Source organism: Lampetra fluviatilis, chromosome 10 (genome assembly GCF_964198595.1).
Source record: "Lampetra fluviatilis chromosome 10, kcLamFluv1.1, whole genome shotgun sequence".
Classification (NCBI taxonomy): domain Eukaryota; kingdom Metazoa; phylum Chordata; class Hyperoartia; order Petromyzontiformes; family Petromyzontidae; genus Lampetra; species Lampetra fluviatilis.
The window spans coordinates 383,548-395,054 of record NC_136284.1 but is presented as its reverse complement, the minus strand read 5'-3'; the positions used below and the strand labels follow the sequence as shown (position 1 = coordinate 395,054).

Below are 11,507 nucleotides of genomic sequence, written 5' to 3'. Positions count from 1 at the left end.
CTGGGTTATCACTTTATTAATAGTAACGACACCTATAATATTATAAAGTATGTTATTACAAAATGGCTCTCAGAGTTTAATCACGCGTCGCGTCACCACTGCGCCCCATCTACCTCTGTTCCACTGACCCTGAGCAGCCCCATGACCACTCCTCTACACCCTACAGGCACCAGGCATTAGCCAACGTGTGAAGCAGCTGGCACCGAGCCCAGATGCCAGTATACTTTGCAATCAGAATAGCCAGCCCAGTGTACGCCCTGTATGAAGTCACACTGGCTCTGTTGGTCACACTTGGATACAAATATTAAAAGTATTTATTCTAAGTGGTCGACTTCCTCTACTCGTCTAAGCTCTTCCCGTGGAGCCAGTTGAATGCTGCCGTCATACAATTATCATGACCTATACCACCGATCATTAGCGTCCTTGTGGAGAATATAACTAAACATAACATTCGCCTCCACATACATGTCTCTCCAGTCACATGGTCTTCAAGCAAGGCTCACTGCCGATGAGACAGGCTTGCCTACACGTATACTTCTGTGTCCAACGCAGTCGGGTGACCTCTATAAACATTTGGCAGTTCGCCCATATTGATTCAAGCAAGTCTGAATGCTTATGAGACACAATCTCAAAACTCGTCCGGAGTGTTGCTTGTGTTGAATCAAATCTGCAGGAATTATGCATTACCGAAATCTTGAATAGATATGTAAAACATACCTTTAGATCTCTGGCCCTTCTCATGTGGAGGGACAGATGTATGGAGGCATATTGTTTGATTTTTTTTTTATATAAATCTAATTAAGATAACATAAGATCGTTCGGTTTCTTTACACATCATATCTCTACATATCATATCACGTGTGCATGGTGTGCATCACCATGTACACAATTCACGAGGTCACGGAAATTGCAGACAGCAGTCAAGCAAATAAGCATCGTAACAACGGTTCTGCGGAAATGGCAACACGTGATTTGTTTCCTCTCATCAACGTTATGTTCTACCACCACACTGCAAGTCACAATCCTTCTCTTCCTGCATCTTCCCTCGCACCACTCCACTTTGGAATTCCCTCCCATTGTCTGTTGTCCCACACTACTATGATAACCTTGCCCGAATCAAGACACGTGTTAACTCTTATCTATTACAATTCTGACGGGTGATGTTTGTTGCATGGCCGCTTGGTGTATTGGGCCTTTGGCGCCTTGTGCTCGGCAACTGGTCTCAAGAGTGGCTGGGTTCTGGAGCAGCCACCAGGTATGTACTGACTAGAGACCTCATATCGGATAGTGTCACCTGTCTGGCTTCATCATCATCAGCAATGATCAATCCACTGCTAGGTCAAGGCCTCCCCAAGCCACTGCCAGTCTGGCCTAACAGGTTGAACTAACATATGAGCATGCTTTAAGGAAATATTACAACACCAAAACCAAAAAGCACAACATTTGCACAACCTCCACCACCAAACATAGCCAAAGAAATCCAATTGCCACGTGTATAAGCGCTTAACACACACCAAATATTCTGTGAGCTCGCCAGTCAGTTAAAGAAGAAACCTTGCAACCACGTTCATTGAGATGCGCCGCTTTGCTTGAAATTACGCCAATCATCTATAGAAAACTGCATAAAGTCAGAATTGTTGCCTTGATTTTATTCCTGGATTTTCTTGATTATGTTGGTTGTGAGAATTCTTAAACTCACCAGTGAGCTGAAACAATTCTAATTGGTGCGTTGTTAAACGCTTGTACACGCAACAGTTTCATTTGTTTGGCCGTGTCGAATGATGGAGGATCTTAACTACACAAAAATCATTTACGAATCATAATATTGTCTGTGAAAACCTGGTACGTGTTAAATTTGCACAGGCATTACTAAAATAACGTGTGATAACTGTGGTGCATGTCAATGGTGCGGATGGAGGTTTAATAGTGGCTACGAGGTGTGGGTGTAGGGATAGGAGAATACTCGTTGGCTGGAATTTCACTTCTTTAGATGTGCTCCTTCTTGGTGGATTCGGTGATCACCTGCACAGTCGATCGTACACACGCACATTTTTGTAAAGAAAAATACATAGCAACACGAGTAATCTGCTTGGCACAGCATTCTGCTCTGTGCTGTCATGGAACAGCTGTGTTAATCATCTGGCTAAGGAGGCACCGCAGGAGCTTGGTTTTCTTTTTCGTGACAAAGCCTCTTTAACTCCAATTATTACTGCTGCTGCTAAACAAAGCAAATATTCGGCCGAATCTGGAGCTCAGCTGCTGTCACACCTGGGGTGGAGCACCCAGTTCATGCCTCGCTACAGTCGGACAGAGTTCAGAGTGAAGCAGCAGTCAGGGTGATTGACGATCCAGCACTCGCCGATTCACTCCAGTCACTCAATCACCAGCGATCAGTCACCTCCTTATCACTCTTCTATTACTACTGCCATGGTTACTGTTCCCGTGAACTTCACCAGTGTGGTATGTTCAACCACCACACTGGAGGTCTGTCCACTTCTCTCTGCTTCTTCCCCGCACTGCTGCACTAAGGAATTCCCTCCCATCATCGTCTCTTTTCCCAAAGCATTTCTAATAACCGTGCTCAATTCAAGATGCGTGTTAACTCTGTATCTATTATGCTGTGTGTTGCTAGTCACTTGACGTTTAGGGCATTTGGGCCTGTGCATCGGCAAAACGTCTATAATTCAGTCCAGGGGTGCAACTATGGCGGTGTCATGTGGCAGCGTTATGCGACGCATAGGGGCCCAGTCGGCCACAACGGGGCCCCGAATCGACAGATAAGCAAGTAAAACATGTTAAGACAAATCATTTTTTTAAAATCATGAAAAATTACCAGCGGTCTACCATGGGCCAAGCCAGATTAACGCATCTGGGATATCGTATCAATAGAGCAGCATAAAGTTGCACGATTCACCCCCTTTGACGAAATCCTAGACCGATGGGTCCAGCATGAAATCAAGACGCACAATAACTTAATTGTCAGTATTGTACCTTGACATCTTTTTATTTATTAATACTGTCATTGTGAGACTGTCTTCCTTCACACCCAATACACGGTGAAACTTAAATGATATATCGTTATAGCCTGACATATAACTATATATAGTATACGGGTTAAAAACATCCGTAGCTATTTCAGTAAAAGTGAGTCGGGAGAAAGGAGGGGGGCCCACAGTCGTAGCTTACATAGCCCCCCTAATGACATTGGTAGCTGCACACCTAAGTCCCACACCACGGCCTGCACAGGACAGCGCTTTGTTATCAGCGTCTGTGGCCAACATTACGTTATTTAAAAAAAAAACTCAAACACGTTCGGTAATAACGCTACAGGCTTCAAAGGAAACAAAACATAGACATATTTTGGGCAATGGCCCGAACATGTAAACCTCTGTGATCCTAATCAAAGAATGCAACAAATAAACATCTGACAGTTCATCAGCATTGGTTCAAATCAGCCCAACTCTAATGATGAGACACTGAATGTCAAAATCGGTCCAGAGTTTGCTTGTATTGAACCAATGTTGCTTCTATTATGCACTCTCATAAGGCCATTTGGTTGATCGGATGTATACAAATATCTTATTTTTTATGCTGAGGGACAAATATTTGTGCTTTGTCTGCTTAAGTACAGAGCTACTCACCTCCCCATCGCGCGTCTCAATCGTCTTGATGAGCACAGTCTTCTTGCTGTACACGTCATGGGATGGGCTGGACTCTGAGAAAGGAGATCGCGAGTCAGTCTCGTCAACAACACCAAAGGCAGCCGATTCCACCCTCCAGAAGCTCGCAATCGGAAGGTTGCGAGTTCAAATCCTGGATAGGGGTCGACTCAGTCCATCGTTATCCCCCCTCTGGGGTCCATACCACGAGTACCACGTGGCGAGGAAGACAACAGTCATTGCCCGATGGGTAGGCTCACTACTATCACAGGAATGTGGAATTTCCACCACTGGCCCATTAGTGCTGTAAACGGGACATGTGCAGGAGATCACTCTGGTAAGTAGCCTGGTGTGACTCTTCACCAGTGCAGAAGCCTGGCTCACCAGGCCTCCCCTATCCACATATCGTCAACGTGCCATCCTGCTCGGATGAGTACATATTGAGGTGGTGCTTATCTCCTGTTTATAGACATGATGAGCTGTTGGTGGAAATTCCACATTCCTATAAAAGGGATTATTCTTTATAGGTCAACCACTGTTGACTTTCCCACAGAGTGGAAATAATTTGATCACCCACAGAGGGAAGAAGGGCCGAGCCAACCCACAATAAATGTAAACATTTACCCCCCCCCTCCTCAACTCAACATCTCTCGTTTCACTCCAACAATAACCCTGTTCCATGGTCCGACAGGCACAACATTTTAACCGTCCCTAGAGATCAACCCCGCACAGGCACACTCAGACACAGAGCTGCTTCAGCATGGAACCATCTCCCAGACCCACCAACTCGTGCCGACAGTCCCAGCTGATTTAAATCGGTGATTAAAACTCGCTCACCACTCAACGTCTGAATTAGGAGTACATTCTACATGAACTAGCCGTGTGCGCCATTTACTTATTTCTGTAGTTAACGTGTGTGTTTGACTAGGTGAGATATACGTTGCATGAAAGCACACTGCGTAAGTTATAGATGTAGAATGTTCGTTTACGTATCATTACGTAGTTGCTATGCGCGTGTGCGTTGACACCCTGGACACCCTTCCTTACACGTGAGATGTTCCATCTCGAGGGATTTTCCACGTGCACTAGTTACCAGAAGTAGTTGAATCAAGACAACCCCTGTAAACTATTTAAAGAAAATTTATTTGATACACAAACTCTATTTTTGTTGTAGTCAGAACATAAAAACTAAAATTAAGGAGACCCCACCTCTTATGTTGAAAGATCCGAGCTGCTGAATTGGTAGAGCAATCCTATGAACAGAAGAAAATACTTATAAAATTAAAATACTTATGGAAAATATACTTTTATTCTTCATGTCAAGGGGCAGATAAGCGAGTGAGGCGCATTGCTTATTTATTTTGTTACTTATATTCTCCACGACGACCCTCATGGTTATTTTGTATTCTGTATTAAATAGTTTTGCATCAAGGATGCATATCTGATTGAGAGAGGCCATGCCTATAAACAATTGTCAGCTCACCAGCATTGGTTCAAGCAAGCCTGACCGTGCTCATGAGACAATTGAGTGTTGAAGCCGGTCGAGAGTTTGCTTGCGTTGAACCAATGTTGCTGAAATTATGCACTCCTATATAGAAGGCCGTGTGGCTGATGGTATTCGTATTTTATTGTATGTAGAGGGACAGATCTGGAAAAGAGGTGAATTATCTCCTTATCTAGTTACTAATTCTCCTTAATGACGTGAATAGTTATTTTTTGCGATACCTCCCCCGTTAGCTCCGTGTCCCTCAAGAACCTGTTGGGCCTCTCACGCGATTTCTCATTTCCATTAATGACTCGTTATGGATGAGTGCAAAAAGTCTCTCAAACGGAAAATCGGCACGGACACCACTCCCGTGCCGCATGACATAACTCAAAACGTAGCCACTCACCGGGTCTCCTCTCCTTCCAACAGCTTGCGGTAGGTGGCGATCTCGATGTCCAGAGCCATCTTGACATGCAGCAGCTCCTGGTAGTCGCGCAGGTGGCGCGCCATCTCGTCCTTGAGGTTCCCGATGTCGTCCTCTAGGCGCGTGATCGTGTCCTGGTAATTGGCCGACTCCACGCTGAAACGCTCCTCCATCTCTCGCATCTGGCGCTCCAGCGACTCATTCTGCATTGACGTGAGATCGAAATCATGAGGTCATCCTGGTCAAAGCCACTGAAGCCACCACACTTCCTCCAACGCTCTCTCTCCTCTGCCAGATTCCACATACGACATCCAATATCCGCCCTGCCAGTGTCCTACCATTTGGCCTGAGGTCTTCTCTTCCCTTTGGTCACCTGTCTCGGCAATCGGCCCTCCCCCCGTCTTGCCTGATCATATCCCACCATGTTCTCTTCCCAACTTCCAAGTTGCTTGGCTATCCTCCCTCATACTGCACACATTCCCCAACCAGCGTAGCCGTTCATGCTGAATCACATCTACAACACTCCCCTGCCACCTTCTCCTCCGGACTTCTCCCTGGGCACCTGTGCTCAAATGCCAGTTACCATTCACTCAACCAACCAGTCACCTGCTCACTCAGTCACTCACCCACACATGTTGGGGCCTTGGGCCTGTGCTCAGTGATTGTGTTAAAAAAAAAACAAGGTATGCGTACGGCGCCCTTCAGGGAGTCGATGTCGCACTGCTGCGCCTGGACTTGGCGGCGGTAGTCCATCAGCTCCTGCTTGGCGGCGCGCAGAGCCTCATTGTTGCGCACGGCTGCCTCGCTCAGATCCAAAAACTGTCGCAGAAATGGGTTCAGATTATCACGTGGTCCAACCTGAAGCTGGATGAAGAATCCTCATGTTTACGCGATTTCAAGGTGAATACACAGGGACTGATCGGCCAAAGCAGTGTGCAACACCGAAGCCAATACCATAGAGAGACTACAGCTGCGTCTTACATCGTGAGACACACTCATGGCTGAGGGTTTTGCACTGAAACGTCAGCAGTGAAATTATCCCTCCAACACTCCAACAACACAACGTAATCATTGGCGTCATTGTAGAGAATATAAGCAACAAAATACATAAGCAAATATGCCTGTATGTATCTGTTCCTCCACATACAACACACAAGTATCTTTTACACATCCCATCAGCCACACGGCCTTCGGGGAGTTAATAAGTCAACTTTAAAACAACATATTTTAGTTACATGGCTTTCCACACGAATGTTAATCAGCAACATTATTGGTCTCATCAGTAGTCAGATGTGTTAAACATTTAGAACGACTGCTTCTGATTTAACAGCCAGGTGGCTCAGAAGTAGAGTAAGTGGCTCACAATCAGAAAGTTGCGAGTTAAAATCCCAGTTGGAGGAGGGTTGACTAAACTCATCATCCATCCCTTCAGGGTCGATACAATAAAGTACCGTTTTGTGGGGAGGCAAACAGTGGTTGCCTTATCGTTAGACTCGCCCCTGCCATAGGAATGCAACATTTCCACCACTGGCTCCGCAGGGTTGCAAAAAGGAGCCGAGCACTGGCTGACTCAATGCTCATAGGAGCAGCGGGACGCCATTTGGGCTCAGTGGGTGAAGACAGCGAGGGCACCTTGGACTTGTACCACTCCTCCGCCTCCGCCACGTTCTTGGCCGCGATGCCCTCGTACTCGGCGCGGATGTCGCGCAGGGCGGCGGTGAGGTCGGGTTTGGTTCCCACGTCGTACTCCACGTGCACCGTCTGCTCCTGCACCAGCACCTGCACCTCCCGCAGCTCCTGGATGCGGGACGCAGCGTGCAAATCGGGGGTTTTGTATAAAAGAAACGGTAACAAATATATAGTTAATAACAATTTGTACTTATTAGGCACCCATCACGATATCTCAAGGGGGCATGCATGAAAATAGCAAAGGTGGTCAAGAAAGATCCGGGTGGCAAAAAAGGTCCAGAGAGGAACAAAGTCGATAAGAAGAAAGCAGTTCTTAAAATATGTGTTTTTAGCCTGATCTCCAGGGAGTTACACACCGAGGGGGACACCACAGTGAATGCCCGATCACCCCAAGAATGCTGCCAAGATCGAGGCTTATACATAAAAGGGCACCACTGGCAGATGTACTTTTAAGAACTTGAGTGGCGTGAGATTGAATCAGCTCTTGAATATAACGTGGAACTAGCCCTTGTAAGGCCTTACATATGAACAACAATGCGATCATTATTTCCCCTCTTTAACATGCACGCATCACCACCGCCTTGCAGAGACACGAAGGGAGCTGCCGCGGGGTCATGGTCAGCGCACTGGATAGTCCAGAAGTCGCTGGTTCGATTCGATCTCCTGGCATAGCAGTTGAAAAAATGGCACAAGTTTCTCAAATCTCCCTTTGTCCACCGCCTCTGTCCACCCAGTAGCATGAGCGGCGGGAGCGTAAATAGGCACAGCAGAGCAAGTCGATGGGCTGGTCGCGGGTGGTCAGCATGGAAGAGTAAAGCAAATACCACGAGAGCTCCCTCTCGTGGAGACCCTTCTGCCAGCAGTGGCGTGAGCGAGCAATTGCAGGGCTGCACCTTTATCTTTGAACTGAGAAACAAGGGCGAATGTATCACGTGGAGGCAATTTTGATGTTGAGCTGCCAAGTGTGTGTACACTCTGGTGCAATGACCACCCGCAATCTATCTTGATGTTCATGTAACTTACGTTTACTATCAGTGATTTTCTAACATTTGTGACTTGAAATGTATTAATATTGTTCCATGTTTGTGTATCATTTTGGATTTCTCCTGCAGTGCAGTTGTTTTTGCTATGATTTTGTTCGTTATTGTATAGTACTTGTATTTACGGTATTCACTGGCGGAGCCAGTTGGGGGGGGGGCACGTGCCTCCCCAATGATCCGATCGAAATCCCAAATTTCGATCGGATCATTGGGGTTTATTAGTAATAAATCGGCATTTTGCGACCCCTACTGCCACTGTGTAGCATATTATTATGTGCCAGGGACTCTATGAGATGATAGGACATAATTGGCAATAAGTAACGGCAAAGCAGTTATAAGTGACTCAGAATTGTGCGCAGTTGCGTATACAGTACACGACTTCCCTGAAGGCAAACTCCTTCAGCCAGCGCGATGCCGATCACACACGGTTCGAATTCGACCTCGATCGATGGCTGCGCGATCGCCGCACACGCGTCGAATAAAAAGCAAGGGACAAGTCCTTACTTATTAACAACTCCTATCATTTTTCATCCTGGCTCCGCCATTGACGGTATTGTTTTTGCCCTTTTATTGACCGAGGTCGGTCTCTACCGCGGTGTCTTGAGCTCACACATGGACAAACAAGACCAACGTGACAACTCAAATGAGGCGCATTGTGCTCCGAGAGTGAACCGCCAGGTGAATGCACGTCACCTCATCGTGAATTTTTTTCAGGAACGCGATCTCCTCCTGCAGAGACTCGACCTTCCGCTCCAGGTCCACGCGTGCCAGCGTGGCATCGTCCACGTCCTGCAGTACGCGGGGACGTGGACATTATCGGCGGCAAATGCACAAGGGTACGCACGAGCGAATAACGACCTTCCCTCCTGTGAGTGCATTTTCTCAGCAGCGCTGGCTCAACGACGGCAACACTCGGGACCAGTCTCACATGCAGTGTCTCATTAGCAGATTCAGGCTTGCTTGAACCAATGCTGGTGAACTTCCAGATGTCTATTGGCAAGAACTCTCTTGTGTTAGATACGGGGCCGTGACTGCGTTGAACCAATGTTGCTGAAGTTATGCGGCTGATGGGATGTGAAAAATACACTGTGCTGGAATTTATCACGTGGAGGAACAGATATGTGCAGGAGGCAGATAGTCTGCTCAGCTATTGTGTTGTAGATACTTCAGTTTTTTACACAAGACACCATATGTCTTTACTGTCCATTGCACAGCGACATATTCGTCGATATAGATCAAGTTAATACTTTTATGGATTTTGATGAATACTTCATAGCACTTTTACAGCACATGAAAATATATTATTTGGTGCACGGCGGTCCACGGAATATTGCGAACGTGGATGGTGCCGTTATTTTGCAGGTTCAGAAATTCTGGGACCACTGATGTAAGCCGTGCACGTTACTCACTTGGCGGAAGGCCTGCAGGCTCTTCTCAGCTTCTTCGCGAGCAGCGGTCTCCTCCTGAAGCCTGACAGATGATGCAATATGAGGTTGGTGATGCATTCAATAACCAACAATTATGATATTTCGAATCCCCGACATTCAACGTCAGGCAACACAGCAATGCTATCTTGCTGCAGTCTACCACCGCGTTCATACATGTAGTAGTTATATTGGATGATGTGTGTTTGTTAATCATTGGTTGAGATACATTATGCATGCGTATTAATTTGCAAGGTTAATGTATATCTTAATTGTGATTGGTAGTTACTGTGAGGTTATGACCCGATTTAACAAGTCTGCTCTGCTGACACAGTTATTCTGGATTTCTGGCTTTTCCTGAAGTTGCTTGACGGAGTACGAAGCGGAACGTCGTGCATCCAATTACTGGATTTGGTTGTGAGATTTACTCTGCAGCTTCCCGGTGAGCTCGGCGCATTGTTCAACTTTGGCGCACGTGACCCTTTCATTACTGTGGCTGTGTCAGGTGGGGGAGGCTCCTGAGACAGAAATATGGCCCCATCATTTCGCGGCCCAACCAGAAACTCAATGAAGATTCCTCGTGTTTACGCGATTTCGAGGTGAATACACGGGGACTGCTCGGCCAGAGCAGCGTACACACCGAAGTCAATGCCAGAGAGAGAGACTACAGCTGCGTCTAGCATATTGAGACACGCTCATGGCTGAGGGTTCTGTACTGAAACGTCGGCACTAAAATGATCCCCCAACACTCCAACATTGTGGAGAAAATAAGCAACAAAATAGACAAACAGACAATATGCCCGTATAGCTGTTCTTCCACATCCAACACACACGTATTTCTTACACATCCATTCAGCCACACAGCCTTCCTCGTGGCAATGCGTACATTTTAGCAGCATTGGTTCAACACAAACACACTCTGGGCCGGTTTTGACAGTCTCATCAGCAGAGTCAGGCTTGCTTGCACTGGGAAAATGCCAGATGTGTATGAGCTAGGGCCCTCTCTGTGGGTTCTACGTTGAACCAATGTTGTTGAAATAATGCACTCCCCCAAGGCGTATGGTCGAGGAGATGTGTCCATAAATCATTGTGTGTGTTATATGGACGGACGGATGGTCTGCTTGGTCATCGTGTGACTCGTAGTATTCTTCAGCAGCTCTGGTCTCGCTCACCTCTGCTGCAGTCGCTGCAGCTCGTCCAGAAGGTTGGCCCTCTCCACGTCTCCGCGGGCCTTCTCGCCCGTGAGCCGCTCCACCTGCGCTCGCAGCTCCCGCAGCTCTTGCTCGTAGAGGGGCCCGACCCGGGTTGGCTCTCGGCCCTTGAGCAGCGCCAGCTCGGCCAGCAGCGCCTTGTTCTGCTGCTCCAGGTAGCGCACCTTATCGATGTAGTTGGCAAAGCGGTCGTTGAGCTCCTGCAGCTCCACCTTCTCGTTGGTGCGCGTCGTGCGGTAGTCGGCGTTGAGCGCCTCGGCCAGCGAGAAGTCCACGCTCTGGTTGGGCATGGCCTTAACGTAGGAGCGGCCGTACAGGGAGGAGGCCACGCTGCCACTGCTGCCCAGGGCCATGGATCGCGAGGAGCGCACGACGCTGCTGCTGCTGCCTGCGTAGGAGCGCGACGACAGCGAGCGGGGGCTGTAGGCGCTGCCTGTGCCGAACGTGCGGCGGTACGACGATACGCGCTGCGAGCCCATGGCTGCGGAGGAGATGGACGAGGTGGACGAGGCGGATGAGACAAGCGAGGTGGAGCCGAGCGTCCAGAGAGCCCCCTCAGTTTGTCTGAGCTCCT

At 47.7% G+C, this 11,507-nt stretch overlaps 1 protein-coding gene across 2 annotated transcripts; it reads right to left on the bottom strand.

Annotated features, from left to right (window-relative positions):
• Positions 1 to 11,507, bottom strand: LOC144934380 (vimentin-like). Of its 2 annotated transcripts, XM_078860069.1 has the most exons (9): positions 10,895 to 11,507; positions 9,708 to 9,768; positions 8,992 to 9,087; positions 7,202 to 7,366; positions 6,263 to 6,388; positions 5,552 to 5,772; positions 4,869 to 4,912; positions 3,642 to 3,715; positions 1 to 2,022 (listed from the first exon to the last, which is right to left on the bottom strand). In XM_078860069.1, the coding sequence occupies exons 1-9, from the start codon at positions 11,410 to 11,412 to the stop codon at positions 1,987 to 1,989; spliced, it is 1,341 nt and encodes a 446-aa protein (XP_078716195.1). In that variant the 5' UTR covers positions 11,413 to 11,507; the 3' UTR covers positions 1 to 1,986. The 2 variants fall into 2 exon arrangements, with proteins under 2 accessions (XP_078716195.1, XP_078716196.1); XM_078860070.1 differs by lacking the exon at positions 4,869 to 4,912.